Source organism: Macaca thibetana, chromosome 3 (assembly GCF_024542745.1).
Source record: "Macaca thibetana thibetana isolate TM-01 chromosome 3, ASM2454274v1, whole genome shotgun sequence".
Classification (NCBI taxonomy): Eukaryota; Metazoa; Chordata; class Mammalia; order Primates; family Cercopithecidae; genus Macaca; species Macaca thibetana.
The window spans coordinates 128,450,600-128,468,117 of NC_065580.1; the positions used below are offsets into that span (position 1 = coordinate 128,450,600).

Consider the following 17,518-nt stretch of genomic DNA (forward strand, 5'->3'; position numbering starts at 1 on the left):
GCTGGGATTACAGGCTTGAGCCACCGTGCCCGGCCCGAACAGATACTTTTCAAAAGAAGACATACATGTGGCTAACAAGCATATGAAAACAAAATTCACATTGTTAATTATTAGAAAAATGCAGAGATACCATCTCATCCAGTCAGAATGCCTATTGTTAAAAAGTCAATAAGAGATGCTGGTTAGGTTGCAGAGAAAAAGGAATGCTTATAAGTTGTGGGAATCAGGAGGTCGGGGAGACCACTGGGTGGAACAGGAAGATTTTATTTAGGTGGCCACCGGCCCAGCAGATAAACATCCAAAGGCTGAGCCCTGAACAGAGACAGGGCTTGACTTTTATACATGCATCCAGCAGGGGCGAGTCAGGTTTTTGGCGCAAAACCTGTAGGCGGGAAAGCAGTCTTACAGAAGCAGAACAAAGGCAGTTAATCATACTGTGACAGGTTTTACAACAGGCTTTGCAACATGAGCATACCTTACTTAAACATGTCTTGTGACCTTGCCATGCTACAGAAAGAAAAACAGGAACTTACAAAATCTTTAGAATTGCAGAAATAGTTACAAAAATAGTTGTGAGAACAGAACAAAGAATAATGGTATGGGGAGAGAATTTCAAATGGGGAAACTGATAAGGAGAACTTGTTTTTCTCATCTCTGCTCCTGAAGCCCATTCTTTCGGGGCCCCTGTCTGGCCTTGCAGATCATTATCATAGCTCCAACAGGACTTTGGAGTGAGTCAGACTGGTCAGGGAAGGACTTGTTTTCCCTTTACTTGTTTTTCCTTTTATATTTCCTGCTTCATTCCCTCCTTTGATACTTTTTATAAGTAAGGTTTAATAGAAAGCATCACTATCTTCATTTAGTTCTTCAAGAGGAAGTACCTATTTTCTTGGCAGGGGTTGATACTTAGGGCCATTAGTCATGTGGTAGTCTGTCTGTCCACAAGAGCCTCTATGGCTGTTTGGATATTTTTGACAATGAGGGGTAAGAGACAAGGGAGTGCAAGGCAGACTCCCAATATGGCTAGAACTACTCATACTAAGGTTTTAAATCCTCCAAGGGATGAGAACCAACCTCTGAAGAGGGAATCTGGAGACTATCCTTTCCAAGACTGAACTGGGATGTGGGCTAACTTTTGGATTTTTGCAGTTATTTCTTCGATGACCTTTCCATTGTCATCAATTTCCAGGCAGCAGTTAGTTAGGTTGAACTTTCCGCATACTCCCTCTTCCTGGGCTAGGAGGTAGTCTAAAGCCAGTCTATTTTGATAAATGGCATTTCTCATTTTTGTGGCTTGCTGGGCAAGCAGATTCAAGGCCCCTGCAGTTTCATTGGTAATGATTTCTAGTACTGCCTGCAATCTTATAATGCGGTTGAGCATGTAAATTGGGGTGCGGTATCCCCACATTCCATCTTCTGCCCAGGTGGCTGGGCCATAATATTGAATTATTCTTTCAGGAGGCCATTCATTTTCCTTCCAATCTCCCAGAGTTATGCCTCTTCTGCTTTTCCTTTTAGTTTCATCATAGATGGGGTATCCTAAGACTTCTCCCTGTTTTAGGGGGATTAGGAAGAAGGACGGCCTAATTGTCCCCAGTACACAGGCCCCTGACCACTTAGCTGGCAGCTGTCGATATGCCTGTGGCCCACAGATCCAGTAGAGGCCAGAGGGTGCCTGCCAGGTATTTGGAGCTTCAAGTTGGTACCAAGAATGGTTTAAAGATGGGAAACGAGAGAATGGGCTTGGGTGCGGTGATTCAGAATTATTGCTTTTGCCCCTCCATAAAGTCTTTCCTAGTGTCTCATTGTAATATTGTTGTCCTAGGCAAGTTAACTCTCCTACTGGGTCTGTAAAGGCCTTTCCCCAGCGAGCAATACAGAATTTTCCAATAATGGAGGTTTTTAAGAACCAGATGCTCTGACTTGTCAGTGCAGGTTCAAGGGAAGAGGCAGTTAGACTGAAATTATCTTGGGGCATTAGCTCCCTTGCTTCCCACGGCCATTGGTCTCCCACGTTCGTTCCCCCACAGACATAACATGAAGCGACGTGCAGGCTGCTGGCTATGTTTTCAGCCAGTTGGGCGAATAAATTTCTGGCCAAGGGAGGGGACTCAGGCAATTTCTGGTTAACATGCTCATAGAATGACTCAAAAACTCGGAACTGTTGGGTTGAGCGGGTCCGAGTTTTCTTTATTACATATAGATAGACATAGGCTCCTGGGTCAATTTCTTTACCGCTGACTCGTGCCCCTAGTGGTGCTTTTAAACCTGTTGTCCATATGGGCTGATCTGGCTCTAAGATGGTAAGATTTACAGAATTGCAAGTGCTTGTTTTACAATCTGGTTCCAATGATATTTTGGTAAGCATAATTGGCCCCAGTGATTGCTGGCTGCTGGACCACGTTGTGCAGTCCCAGCAAGTTGTTACTGGGGAATCAGTGGAACAAGCAGGGGGTGCACACCTATTTTTATGGCAGCTACTATAGTACTCCATGGAACTGAAGATTACGGGAAAGAGTGAGCCCATGGATGCTATCCGGCAAACATCAAAGTATAAGGATACAACACCCTTGCTGGAAGGAAAGACCTTGGTTTGGTTTAGAAGATCCCCTTCCTTTGACCCGACATGAATTTCAAACCAGGTCCCAGGTGAAGACTTAGGGTCATAACACACATAAGGCTGGCCCTTTCCTGGGTCACAGACTGAGTAGGTTGTCTGGTTGTGAGTACAAGTTCCTAGGCAGGTCCCAGCACACTCATAGTAAGTGTGATACAACAGGGTTTTAGTCATGATGCTCCCCGACCACGTAGTGTGGGTGCAGTGGAGGCATCCCTCCCAGGGTTCTCCTTTTAACATGGATAAGGGGAGTAGCAAGAACAAAGTGATGAGTAGCATGTTCACACCCAGCATAGACAGAAAAAGCTTTTACCCAGGGGAGAAGGCTGAGCAGTGACAGCTTAATAGCAAAATAATTAGTATTACAAGGAAAATTATTGGACTTCAGATTTCTAACCACGTTTACTGCCCTGATGATGACTCAAGCTTCGTCCGTGCATAGACTAGTCAGCCTCCGGGGTGACTAGAGCAGGGCTGTTGTCTCCTCAAGCTTCAGCCGTGCGTGGACTGGTCAGCTTCCGGAGTGACCAGAGCAGGGCTGTTGTTGTCTCACTGGCACCTTGGTCCTGTCGTAGAATCAGCTGAGTTGTATGGTCTAGGTCCTGTCGGCTGGTCCACTTGTCCTGGGCTGCTAGTTTCAGCTGACTGGATGGATGGATCCAAGGCACAATTCCTGCAACTTTAACAACAGTGGGAATACACAAGATTACAGTATGGAGACCATCCCATATGGGTCCCAGAGTGGTTGGGTTTTATTTTTTGACCCAAAGAGAGTCCCCGGGTTTAAAGGGGTGTATTGGATCTATCACGCTATGGGCATTCTTTCCTGGACCCAGCTATGGACACTTTCCATGGCTATCCCCAAAGCCTGCATTTGCCTCCTTAAAGTTAATTCCCCTAGTTCACAGAGATTACCCTTAATTTGACTTATGATTGGGGGTGGCTGGCCAAACAGTATTTCATAGGGCAAATACCCAGCTTGTTTGGTGGTGGTGCACCTGACTCAAAGGAAGACCATGGGCAGGACTTGATCCCATCTCAGAGGGGTTTCTTGGCAATATTTCTTCAGAAGCTATTTGAGTGTCCAGTTCATGCACTCTACTTTTCCTGAGCTCTGCGGCCAGTAGGCTGTGTGTAATTTCCATTTTATTTTTAACAGCCATGTTCCTGAATTATTTCAGCTAGAAATGCCAGTCTGTTGTCTGACCCTAGAGTCAGAGACAATCCAAATCTGGGGATAATGTTTCTTAATACTATTTTAGTCACTTCTCATGAGTTCTTGCTTCTGGTGGGGAAAGCCTTGGCTCATCCTGAAAAGGTGTAGACAAGTACTAACATGTACCGATAGCCCCCTGCCTGGGGCAACTCGGTAAAATCCATGAGCAGGTTTTCACAGGGCATGGTTCCTATTTCCTGAATTCCGGGGGGCTGAGTGGCCCCTTGTCTTGGGTTGCTCTGGGCACAGGTTAAATATTGTTCACAAACAGCTTGGGTGATGGCAGTGAGTCGCGGCACATAGAAATGGCATCCTAGTAGCATTTCTAGTGCCGTTTTTCCCATATGAGCTCCTTGATGGAATTGCTTTACGAATTTGGGGGCCACCATTTTGGGAATGGCCAATCTCCCATCGGAGAATTTCTACCATTCTCCTTCGGTATATTTTCCAGTTTCTTGGACAAAACTGGCCTTCTCATTTGGAGAGTAACTTGGGACCTCCTGGAGGGGAGGCTCTGGGAGGAGGGGCATAACTAAGGCTTCTTTTTAAAAATGAGGTGTAACCACTGCTGCCCATTTTGCCTCGTTTCCCTTTGTTTCCTTTTGCCTCTGACATGCCTGCCCTCTAGTGTCCCCTGCGGTGCATAGCTGCTACTTTCTCTGGGACCCATACAGCATCTAAGAGCTGTAGAATTCATTCTTTGTATTTTATTTCTTTGCCCCTGGCAGTTAAGAGTCCTCTTTCTTTATATATAGCTCCATGAACATGCAGTGTGGCAAAAGCATATTTGGAATCCATGTAAACATTGACCTTTTTGTCTTCTGTTAGCTGGAGAGCCCTCGTTAGGGCTATTAGCTCTGCCTTCTGGGCTGATGTTCCAGCAGGCAGAGGCTAAGCCTCCACCACTGAGTCTAAGGTCACCACTGCACACCCAGTCCAGCAGACCCCTTCCAGCTTAAAACTGCTTCCATCTGTGAAGTATTCTATATCTGGGTCCTTAAGGTGCTGGTCTGTAAGGTCTCCTCGACTGGAGAATACCTCGTCCACTGTTGCCACACAGTCATGGAAGATGATTCCCGGTTCAACTGGGAGCAGAGTAGCTGGTTTAAGGGTGTTCACTGTTTCTAAAGTTATGCGGGGATTTTCGCATAGGAGCCCTTGGTATTGAGTCATCCTTGGGTTTGATAACCAATGCTGCCCTGTCTGATCCATTAAAGTTATAAACGAGTGTAGTACCCGGATGGTCAGTTGTTGCCCCAGGGTCAGTTTGTCAGCTTCTTGTGTCAATAGGGAGGTAGCAGCTAGTGCTTTACACCAAGGAGGCCACCCTAGCGCCACAGAGTCCAAGTGTTTAGATAAGTACGCCACTGGGCGATGCCATGATTCTGACTTGAGTCAGGACCCCTATAGCCATTCCCTTTAATTCACGGACATACAGAAAGAAAGGCTTAGTTGTATCTGGCAGTCCTAAGGCTGGAGCCTGAGTTAGGGCTTCTTTGATTTGTTTAAACACCTTCTCCTGGTCAGTCTTTCAGAGGAGGGGTTCATTTTCACCCTCCTTTGTGGCTTCATATAAGGGCCTAGCCATAAGTGAGAAATTTGGGATCCAGATATGGCAGAACCCTGCTGCCCCTAAGAATTCCCCTATTTGGTGCCAGGTGGTTGGAGCTGGCCGTGCACAAACAGCTTGCTTTCATTCATGGCCAAGCCGGCGTTCCCCTTGGCTTACTATGAAGCCTAAATATTTGACCTTTCATGGCAAATTTGGGCCTTCTTTTTGGATACTCTATACCCTGCTTTCCATAAGAGATGGAGGAGGTCCTGGATTCCCAGATAACAGTCCTCTTGGGTTGGGGCTGCCAAAAGAAGGTCATCTATGTACTGCAACAAGGCGCAGTTATCATTTGGTGGGATGTATGCCTTGAGGTCTGAGGCCAGTGCTTCCCCAAAGATTGTGGGAGAATTCTTGAACCCTTGTGGGAATCTAGTCCAGGTGAGCTGTCCCCCCATGCCCGTGACTGATTCGTCCCATTAAAATGCATAGATGGGCTAACTGGTGCCAGGCAGAGACAGAAGAAGCATCCTTTAAGTCCAGGACTGTAAACCAGGTGGCAGTTGCTGGAATAAGTCCCATTAAAGTATACAGGTTTGGTACTACTGGGTATATGGTCACCGTAGCTTGGTTTACAGCATGCAAGTCCTGCACCAGTCTATACTCATCAGATCCTGGTCCTGGCAATGGTTTTCATACCAGCAAAAGTGGAGTGTTCCAGGGTGACTGGCATTGGATTATGGTCCCATGGTCATAGAGCCACTTTAAATGCTTATAAACACCCCAAATAGCCTCTTGGGAAAGTGGGTACTGACAAACCCGAACTGGAGTTGCTCCCAGTTTCAATTCTACCACTACCAGTGCCTGATCTACAGCCAGCCCAGGTGAGGTGTCTTCAGCCCAAGCTCCAGGAATTTGATCAATTAGCCTAAATAATAATTTCTCTTCCTCCTGTGTACAAGGCTGCATTGGTGCCTGTACTTCCTTTGTGTATAGTCTCCATTCCTCAGCCTGTGGGATGGTGAGGGTTAACACCATGGCCTTTGCTTGAGTTAGGCTTAAATATCTCCTTGTGACCCAAAGGTAATCTGTGTGTGCAACTTTTGGAGTAGGTCTCTTCCTAGTAGGGGCACTGGATAATTGGGGAAATATAGGAATTTATGTTGGACCTCTCATCCTCTGATGACACACCTCCTTGGCTGACAAAACAGCCTCTTCTGTGGGACGCCTGTAACCCCAACAATAGTTGTATGATCTTTAGATAATGGCCCTATGGGCTGGGTCACTTCCGAGTGTTCAGCCCTGGTGTCTACCATAAAGTTCATTAGCTGGCCCCCTACTTCTAATGTGACCATGGGCTCCTGGGGGCCTAAAGAAAAGGAGCCCAGTCTGGCCTAGTCTTCATATTCTCCAGTTCTCACCAGCCTGGTCAAGTTGGTATCTGACTCCCTTGGGACACGATAGCCCTTGGCTTGCAGTTTTCCAGTTTTATACTCTCTGTCATTTTCTTCATTGTCCTTTGGACATTCACCTTTCCAGTGTCCCCTCTTTTTGCACTGCGCACATTGATCCCTACATACTCTTGGCTGACTTTCAGGGTCTCTGACCTGAACCCTTCCATATCCGCGGCCATGTCTACACCCTCTCACGACACTACTTTCCCTTTCTGTGAGGGTTGCCACTAGCAGATTGGCCTTTTTCTTAAGTCTCAGATCAGGCTCTCTGTGTCTCCTGGTTATGGTTAACGTACATCTTGGTGGCCACTTCTAAAAGCTGAGCGGCACTGATGCCCGTGACAACTCTCTAGCTTTTGCAGCTTTCCCCTGATGTCTCTCTGGGCCTACCCTACAAACGCTGTGTTCACCATGTGCTGGTTCTCAGTAGCCTCAGGGTCAAACGGGGTGTAAAGCCGGAATGCTTTACAGAGTCTCTCATAAAACTGACTAGGACTTTAATTAGTCTCCTGCAGCACTTCCAAGATTTTCCCCATGTTGACTGCCTTTTCCCCACCTTCCTTTAGCCCTTGCAGGAGTGCCTCCCAGTACCTCTGTAGGTACTATAATTGGGCTGCATCATTTGGGTCCCAGTGTGGGTTGGCCTCTGGGAATTGGCCCTGGGCATATGCCTGGACATTAAGTGTGCCTTCTGGTGCACTGTGTTCCAGCCAGCGGAGGGCTGCCTGGCTCACCCTTTGGCATTCCTCGGTGTTAAAGAGCATCAGGAGGAGCTGTTTGCAATCTGGCCAAGTTGGATTTTGTGTCTGAAAAATGAACTGCATCAGATCTGTGAGGGCTTGGGGCTTCTCCATGTAGGAGGGAGTATGGTGTTTCCAGTTTAGGAAATCAGTGGTTGAAAAAGGCTGGTAAATAAAAGTCAGTTGTCCCCCTTGGACCTGCTCCTGTTCATAATAGATAAGTCCCCATGTTTCATGGAGGAGCATCTGCAACACTCTGGCGTGGCCAGATCGAAGGTGGTCTGCTTGATCATCCTGATTTTCCTTCTTGACCTCCTGGGGCGGGCGCTCAGATTTCTCCCTTTGAGGTGTAGCCTGGGGTGTGTCACCATCTGAGTCTGGCTGTTCAGGGGCTGCCCTTGGTAAAGGGGAGTAGATTGGCACATAGGGAGGAGTGGTTTCTATCTCCTCTGGTGGTTCCCGCAAAACGGGTTTTTCTTGTGGCTTTCCTTTTGTCTCTGTAGCTGACGGTGAAGCTGATTTTTCTTTCACTTTAGGCTTGGCTCAAGCTATGAGCATTTTCCAATAAGATGCCAGGCAGGGCTGCAGCCATGCAGGTCGAGTTTGAACTATATTTAGCCATGAGTCAATATAAGGAAATTGGCTGGATGCCCTGGCTGTCCTCCGACCCCAGTCACCACCTTAAATACACGGCCAATTGTTTCCCTATCTATAGTTTCTTTGGCCGGCCATCCAACATTGAAAGAGGGCCATTCTATTTCACAGAGAGTTCTCAACCTCTGGGGGGTCAACTTGATCTCATAATCCCCCATATAATCTTTCTTAAAGTTCCTTAACATATATTCTAATGGGGTGGGTTTCGACGACTTCCCTCCCATTTCCTCCCAGTTATGGCATAACACACTCACTCATCCTTTTGCTTCGGACTGATTAGACCGTGTCCCTCGCAGGAGTATTTCAGACACCACTTAGCTTTTATGGAGGGTTTGTATAAGTTTGTATAAGTTTGTATAAGTCCTGAACCTGAACAATCTATAAATTGTGGGGCACCTCCCTAAGCCATATGCCGTAGCCCCGGAGGACATTTGCCACTAGTCCCAGTCAGTTCCACACTTCGCTCAGATCGTACAGTCTATGCTAAGAGACCTGCAGCTCCACACGTCACTCACCACATTGGTTCCTTTTGGAACCGTCTCTTTCACACGCATTAACACACTTCCCCATTTCCAGTTTCCTTTCTTAACCGACCTAGCGAGCCACTCTCACGTCCTGGGTCAATTGGGGTGTAAGTTTCTTCCAACTTTGCAGGCCCCTCTCATGTCCTGAGTCGGATTACTAGATACATCCCAGGAGGTGATCAGGCTCCCCTTCCGTCCTTATGGGATGGGTCCTGCCTTGAGCCCAAACCTTACTGCAGTCCTGTAGTGTGCAGTCCTGGAATCGTCCTGTAGCCCCTTAGGTTCCATTGCACTGTCAGGGAGGGGCTCCAGGTCATGGGAGAGCTGATCTTCCCTCTGGGTTGAAGGTCTCCCAATGGTGCCTAGGGTCACAGGTCTCCCCCGGCCCGGGGCTCCAGTCCCACAGGCAAAGGAGACAGTAAACCTGTAGTCTCCCCTCCTGGCTGGCTCGTCAAAATGTTGCAGGAATCAGGAGGCTGGAGAGACCACTGGGTGGAACAGGAGGATTTTATTTAGGTGGTCACCGGCCCAGCAGATGAACATCCAAAGGCTGAGCCCTGAACAGAGACAGGGCTTGACTTTTATACATGCAACCAACAGGGGCGGGTCAGGTTTTTGGTGTGAAACCTGTGAGGCAGGAAAGCAGTCTTACAGAAGCAGAGCAAAAGCAGTTAATCATACTGTGACAGGTTTTACAACAGGCTTTGCAACACGACCCTATCTTACTTCAACATGTCTTATGACCTTGCCATGCTACAGAAAGAAAAACAGGAACTTACAAAATCTTTTCAAACTTGCAGAAATAGTTACAAAAGTAGTTGTAAGAGCAGAACAAAGAATAATGGTATGGGGAAAGAATTTCAAAGGGGGAAACTTGACAAGGAGAACTTGTTTTTCTCATCCCTGCTCCTGGAGCCCATTCTTTTGGGGTCCCTATCTGGCCTTGCAGATAATGTTACCATAGCTTCAGCAGGACTTTGGAGTGAGTCAGACTGGTCAGGGAAGGACTTGTTTTCCCTTTACTATTTTTTCCTTTTATATTTCCTGCCTTATATACACTGCCTGTAGTAGTGTAACTTAATTCAACCATTGTGAAAAGAATTGTGGGAATTACAGAACTAAAAATAGAATTACCATTTGACCCAGCCACCTCATAATTGAGTTTATACCCAAAGAAATATAAATTATTCTATCATAAAGACACAAACACAAGCATGTTCACTGCAGCACTACTCACAATAGCAAAGACATGAAATCACCATGAATACCTATCAATGGTAGACTGGATAAAGAAAATATGATATGGCACGGTGGCTCATGCCTGTAACCACAGCATTTTCTTTTTGTTTTTGAGATGGAGTCTTGCTCTGTTGCCCAGGCTGGGAGTGCAGTGGCGCCATCTCTGCTCACTGCAAGCTCCGCCACCTGGGTTCATGCCATTCTCCTGCCTCAGCCTCCCGAGTAGCTGGGACTACAGGCGCCAGCCACCACGCCAGCTATTTTTTTGTATTTTTAGTAGAGATGGGGTTTCATTGTGTTAGCCAGGATGTCCTCAATCTCCTGACCTCATGATCCGCCTGCCTCAGCCTCCCAAAGTGCTTGGATTACAGGTATGAGCCACTGCACCTGGTCAATCACAGCACTTTCACAGGCCAAGGCATGTGGATTGCCTGAGGTCATAAGTTTGAAACCAGCCTGGGCAATGTGGCAAAACCACATCTTTACAAAAAGTGCAAAAACAAAAATTAGCCAGGCATAATGGTATGTACCTGCAGTCCCAGCAACTTGGGGGGCTGAGGTTGAAGAATTGTTTGTGCCACGGAGATTGAGGCCGCAGTGAGCCAAGATCACATCACTGCACTTCAGCACCCTGTCTCCAAAAATGAATAAAATAAAATAAAATATTTAATAAAAACAAAATATGGTACATAAATATATTGAATACTGTGTGGGCATAAAAAAGAAGGATTGTGTCCTTTGCAGAAACATGGAAAGAGTTGGAGACCATTATCCTTAGAAAACTAATGCAGAAACAGAAGACCAAATGCATGTTCTCATTTCTAAGTAAGAGCTAAATAAGAATACATGGACACAAAGAAAGAAACAACAGTCACTGAGGCCTAGTTTAGGGTGGAGGGTGAAAGGACAAAAAGAATCAAAGAATACCCATTTGGTGCTATGCTTAGTATCTCAGTGACAAAATAATCTGCATGCCAAACCCCCCGTGACACAATTTCATCTACATAACAAACCTGCATGTGTACCCCTGAACCAAAAATTAAAAATTCATGGGTAGGAGATAGCGTAATGTACGTGTAAGGACTGGTTTGTGCTACAGATAGTGGCCCAGGTGGGATTGTCCTCTGATTTATTTGTGTGTTCATGCAAGCAGATGAGATTATGAACAGGTAGTCCAGAACCCTAGATTGGTAGAGAAAACAGGTTGCTGCTGCAGATTCAGTGCCTGGGAATAGGAATATGTCAGGAGACTTGTAGACACTTTTGTGGGTTTTTGGCAAGAAACACCAGGATGAAAAATGCTGTAGTGAAATTCCTGAGGGTAGTGCCTAGTCCTGGGAGGGGTGTGGACACATCAATGTCTAGTGGGTGCATTTGTGAGTGGGTGGAAATTCTGAGGGGGCAGCGGTGGGAAAAGGGGGTCTGTTATAAGAGCTCCTTTCCTTTCCTCTAAGTTTTTAATCCTCTCTCACAGTGGGAGAGACCTCAAATCCCAGGACAATGGGCAGTGTGACAGCCTCTGTACAGGACAGCAGTCTCTCATTCCCAGATACCCAGAGTTCCATTCCAGGCCAGGCTTCTGAGATGTCTTTCTTCTGGCACCAAAATTGTAATGTTTGCTGAACACCAAGCAATTCTTCAAAATCAACACATTGTCTAAAATTGGAATTTTGGCCCCACTCAAGAGTCAGCACAGACCTTGATCCAGGGCTCAATCCCACAACACTGTCCTCACTGCAGATGCCAGTCACAAACCCTATGGGCCCATCTATGCTTTTGAGATACTGTTTAAAAATTCAGGACTCCCATAAATCTCTCAAGTTCAATAATTTTATAGAGCTACTCACAGAACTCAGCAAAACACTGTAGTTATGTTTACCCATTTATTATACAAAATACAACCCAGAAAACTCAAGTGGAATAACGCAAACAGCGTTAATAAAATTCTCTATCCTTTGTGTTCTCCAGGAACAGTTTATGGAAAGAAACATCCTCTCACTATCACTTAGATGGTGCTCTCTTGTCCGATCTATCACATAACTAGACACTGACTCTGCACATTTTCTTCTTTGTTGTATTAAAAAATTAGCAAAATTTGTCTTCAGTGGTCAAAATAAAATGCTTTTTTGTTTGTTTTTTGAGATGGAATCTCACTCTGTCACCCAGACTGGAGCGTAGTGGCACGATCTTGGGTCACTGCAACCTCTGCCTCCAAGGTTCAAGCAATTCTCCTGCCTCAACCTCCAGAGTAGGTAGGATAACAGGCACATGCAACCATGCCTGGCTAATTTTTATATATATTTTTTAGTAGAGACGGGGTTTTGTCATGGTGGCCAGGCTGGTCTCAAACTCTCGACCTCAAGTGATCCACCCACCTTGGCCTCCCAAAGTGCTGGGATTACAGGTGTGAGCCACTGCACCCAGCCTAAAATACTTCTTAATGAAACTTTACTTAAGTTTATCTCCTTTCCATAGGCTCCTGAACTTTGAGCTACCCTCAGTCTGAGCCAACATACAACCCCATTTTATGTTCCTCCTAAAAACTTGCTGACTTCATGGTAAAACAATTTCTGATCTAAAATCTGATTTTTTTTCATCTTCCATTTGCTATTCCCCTCTGACCTTCTAATCTTTTTCGCTCCTCTCTAAGAAAGAAAGCCTCTATCTGTTTAAACTTTGCAATCCTTAAAGCTCTTATAGTTGGTACTTCCTTCTGTTGCAATATTCTTTTAGAATTCAATTTTTTCTTTTACATAAACCTAATTTAGCTCTATTTTACAAAGTGTAGAAACTGCCTCAAAACAGCAACAATTTCATCTTCAGTAAGACCCTCCCAATCCCATTCTATCTTAATGTTAACTGCATATGCCTGTGGGTCCCCAGCTTTCCAGGGCTCTGTAGCTTCTCTCAGTATAAAGGTTTCTTCCATGACTGGGGTCAGCAGGCTGGGACATCTGCAGGGAAGGTTTCCTAGAAAGAACGAACTGGGCCTTTAATAACCTCCCTCCCCAGCTGGGCGCAGGGGCTCACACCTGTAATCTCAGAACTTTGGGAGACCAAGGATTACCTGAGGTCAGAAGTTTGAGACCAGCCTGGATAACATGGTGAAACCTCGTCTCTACTAAAAATATAAAAATTAGCTGGATGTGGTGGCACCTGCCTGCAATCCCAGCTACCTGGGAGGCTGAGGCAAGAGAATTGCTGGAACTGGGAGGTAGAGGCTGCAGTGATCCAAGATATCGCCACTGCACTCTAGCCTGGGCAACAGAACAAGGCTCTGTCAAGAAAAAAGAAAAAGAAAGAAAGAACGAACCTCCCCTCTTTTTGCAGGCTCAATGTTAGCATTAGCTTGGGGTCACTGGGCACAAGCTTTAATTTCCATGTCAGAATTATTCACTTGGTTTTTGAAACTGAAAAATTCAGAAAAATTACTCAAACACAGTGTTTATATAAGGGAAGGAAATTTTAAGGTACTTACATTTCATACCTCAATAAGAAATACAAAAGCATTTCTTCCTTTAAGACAATATATTATTTTATTATTTCCATTAAAAATCATGTAGTAAACAATTAGTTATATGGGAGCACTTCTAGGAGATACCAAGTTTCATCTCATAAAATTTAGCATTAACATCACATATCAAGATGATAGGGTATAGAACAGAGGTATTCACTATAACAAATGTATCCTGCAAAAAGAGGAACTGATGTTTTCATGAATCCATGTAACTCACCAATTATCTACCACATTTTCTTGTGGAAATGTATTCATTTTCTATAGCCAAAATGGAAGAGAAATTTTCCCTATTCTTTTCCTTCGTAGCACTCTAAAAACTAAACCTTGGAATTCTGTTGGACGTCACCTAGTCTAAATTAAAGAAACACACCTGGCTAGGCGCGATAGCTCACACCTGTAACCCCAGCATTTTGGGAGGCCAAGGCGGGGAGATCGGGCAGATCACCTGAGGTTGGGAGTTCAAGACCAGCCTGACCAACATGGAAAACCCTATCTCCACTAAACATACAAAAAATTAGTTGGTGCATGGTGGCGCATGCCTGTAATCCCAGCTGCTTGGGACGCTGAAGTAGGAGAATCACTTAAATCCGGAAGGCAGAGGTTTCAGTGAGCTGATATTGAGCCACTGCACTCCAGCCTGGGCAACAAGAGCAAAACTCCGTCTCAAAACCAAACCAAACAAAACAAAACAAAAACAACAACGAAAATACACACCTGAGAAAATTTCTAAACTCGGTGTGGGAAAGAAAAAGGTAAATGAGTTTTGTTTTTGTTTTTGAGACAGAGTCTTCCTTAAATGAGTATTCTTAAGAAATGGAATATAGGATTAGATACTGATTTTCTTCTGATCCCCACCTCTTTTATGCCCTTTGTAAATATTTTCTTATCTTTTAAGTCCTACTAATAAAATGCAAGTTACAGTTAACCCAGGGAGCAGTGGTGCTCATTAAAAAATAGATGTGTCTGACTCATGTGTCAAGTCAGGCCACCCAATCACTTGAGAGATTCTCCCACCCTCATCCTGCTCACTTAAGTGCTCAGTGACCACCCTCTCTGGAGACACTGCACTAGGCCCCAGTGAGTGCCCCAAGGTGTATTTCACTTTGCAAGTTGTTGCACCATCTCACTGGAGCCAGGTTTGATTTTGGTTTTTTTTGTTTGTTTGTTTGTTTTTTGTCTTTTGGGATACTATTTTCTCTTTCAGAATTCTTGGAGAATCCAGGTGGCAGTAATTATTTGTGTTTTTCCCTCAATACCAACATCTGATTGGCTGACCAGCAATGTGTCTCGAGAAATTGAAGCCGGGTTGGTTTGAAGACAATCTTAACTTCTCAAAGGGTTTCCTTTTCAAAGGAAGAGTATCCCAGGAGACTCCTCTCGGCCCCCGGGGCATCCACCTGATCCCTTGAAAGGCTATACTCCAACTTCAGGCTGTCCTATGTCTCCCATTCCCAAATACTCGGAGTTTCATTCCAGGCCAGGAGCTGAAATTTACTAGACATTCTAGCATACATAGCCACAGCGGATATCTTGATTTATCCCCAGACAGTACTGAAACCCAGAACCAGGGAAAAAACTGAAGGGTGGCTGAGGACACATTACCTTATAAAGTTTCCAAAGGGAAACCTTGACCCAAAAATATTCTGATAAGGTTTCTGTGCCTACAGGCAATAAAAGGAAAGGAGGCACAGAACAGTGTTTACAATACAGTGTCAGGGGATTATTCTTTGCTTTCTTCTCTTGGGAAATATTTACAAACAGAAAACAAATCTTCTTAAAAATGCCATCCAATGCTTTGTCAAAAAATGATGAAAATATGGTACTAAAATGTACACTAAAGTGTACATTAAAGGACAAATAGTTGATAATATGAATTAGGGAGGGGAAATTGGCATTTGGGAATGTCAGAAGGAACTGGAAATTTAGTATTTTACTGCAAGCCAGAGTTAGGTTGGAGGAATGGGAAATGGGCAGGAGTCTTGAGACCCTGCTTGAGAAAGAAGTGAAAAATGCAGGGAAAATCAGTCCCCTGTGGAGTGTGAAAATAATTAAATGGCAGGCAATTAGACTGAGGTGGCTCCAGTCCTAGGGTTGCTTCTTTCAAAAAAATCTAACTCGAATGCTTTTTTTCTAAAGTATTACATTGGGGGAAAATAAAATTCAGGCTTAACCAACTGTAAACTGCCAATTAACCTCTCATTACATGACCAGGAAATTTCCACCTTGATCGTACAAATTAAGAAACTACATAACTCTACCTAACCAATTATTAAATTTGCTTTCCTTTATCATGAACCTTATAAAAGTGTTTTCTTCAAGCCCCTTCCATAAACCACAAACTACAAAACATAGCTTGGTGCTCTGCAATTCTTGAATTACTCTTTAATTAAATTCTTTAATATTTTTGCGGTGACTTCCACAAATTTTAATAGAAAAAAAGGGGGACTGGGAACCCCGCGGACCAAAGCTCTTCCCATTCATGAACTCCATACCCCGAGTCAGTGTTCTCCCCTGACCACCGTCCCGTGGTCCCTGCACAATAATCAGGGAGGGATGCGACAGTGGGGGCAGAGCTGCCCAGAGAGGACTCCAGGCCAGGGCACAGTCACTCCGCAGGGAGGAGACAGGACTCCCGGGGTCCCTGCTGCCAGCCCGGCCGCCATCCTATGGCTGAAGGGGACTGACGGCCGAGCTGCGCCAAGAAGAACTCTGGGCCGAGGATTTTGGAGCCAACTGCGGGTAGGCCAGAGTCCCGCCACAGCCACTTCCCACCAGTTCCAACCAGCCCCGCCCCTCTCTCGGGATGTCGGACCCGGCACTCTCACCATTTTTAGGCTTCCAGGGGGTCCTGGGGTCTTAGCTGTGCATCTCTCAATACCTGCAGGTAACGGGGCCACAGAGACTGGGCCTCTGGGAGCAGAAGACACACAGCAGTGAAGACTAGACCAGGAGCTTCGGCTGCAGCCAGAGACAAAGGCCCCGCCAAATCCGGAAGCCGTCCTGTCTGCTGTTGCTGCCTGCCTGATTGGACCGGTCCCAGCCCAGCGTCCCTAATTGGATAATGCCTAGGGCCCCACCCCCTCAGACCCTGATTGACAGAAGATGTGCTCAGATGCTGGGCTGAATGTAGAGAGAAACCTAAGCCTTTTCAGGCAGAGCTTCCTCCCTAAGCTGACCCAGGCCCTCCCCAGACGGCATTTGCCTTGTAAGGCAACCCTCTGAAATAAAATGTGAACCATATGTGAATTCCAAATTTTCTACTAGTTAAGAAGAAAGAAGAAACAGGTGAAATTCATTCTAACCATTTAATAACCCAATATATCCAAAATATTATTTCAGTGTATGAGCAATATGTAATTATTAATGTACTGTACATATTCTTGGAACTAAATCTTTAAATCTAACTCTATATTTTACCTTTGTAGCACATCGCAGTTCAGACCAGCCATATTCCAGGCATCCTGTAGCCACACATGGCCAGTAGCCACCACATTGAAGTGCAGCTCTGACGTCAGGGGGTTGAAGGGCCTGAACGTCCCTTTTCTGCCAAAGGTGAGGCAAGAGCCTCTCCCTACCAACATCTCTCTTCAGTTCCAAGGATGAAACAGATACTGGCCATAAAAAGAGCAAAGGACAGCAGGAATAAAATTACCTCAGGTACTGAGGTTACAAGCACTGCTGGCCACCAGTTGCTCACCTTTCTTCAAGAGATTAGACAGTGAACAAAGAATGATGAGGTCACAGGAGAAGAAAACTCTATGTCTTTAGATCTGTACATAGTATAGACCTCCAATGTTTAGAAACAGAGAAAATAGAAAAAGGCAAACTCATTTTGCTGTTTGGCCTTGGCCCTAATGGTCAGGCTGTGGTTTTTCTGTTTTCTCCTGTTGTATGTGGTGGTGCTATGTGAGTATAACCACCAATCACATGTATATGTCCACATGTATTTCTGCATTTTTCAACATTATCTTACAAGACATTCAACTTTAAATCAGGGGGGAAAAA

The 17,518-nt window shown here is 45.3% G+C and overlaps 1 protein-coding gene across 1 annotated transcript; it reads right to left on the reverse strand.

The window, feature by feature from the left end:
• Positions 1 to 244: 244 nt before the first annotated feature.
• Positions 245 to 16,605, reverse strand: ERV3-1 (endogenous retrovirus group 3 member 1, envelope). The gene is made up of 2 exons (XM_050783487.1): positions 16,339 to 16,605; positions 245 to 3,296 (listed from the first exon to the last, which is right to left on the reverse strand). Exon 2 carries the CDS (start codon positions 2,909 to 2,911, stop codon positions 1,097 to 1,099), a length of 1,815 nt encoding a protein of 604 aa, XP_050639444.1. The 5' UTR covers positions 2,912 to 3,296; positions 16,339 to 16,605; the 3' UTR covers positions 245 to 1,096.
• Positions 16,606 to 17,518: the final 913 nt, after the last annotated feature.

What these genes read in the sequence shown, in the direction of transcription:
- ERV3-1 (XM_050783487.1), bottom strand. Translation starts at nt 2,911, where the DNA reads ATGCTGGGTGTGAACATGCTACTCATCACTTTGTTCTTGCTACTCCCC.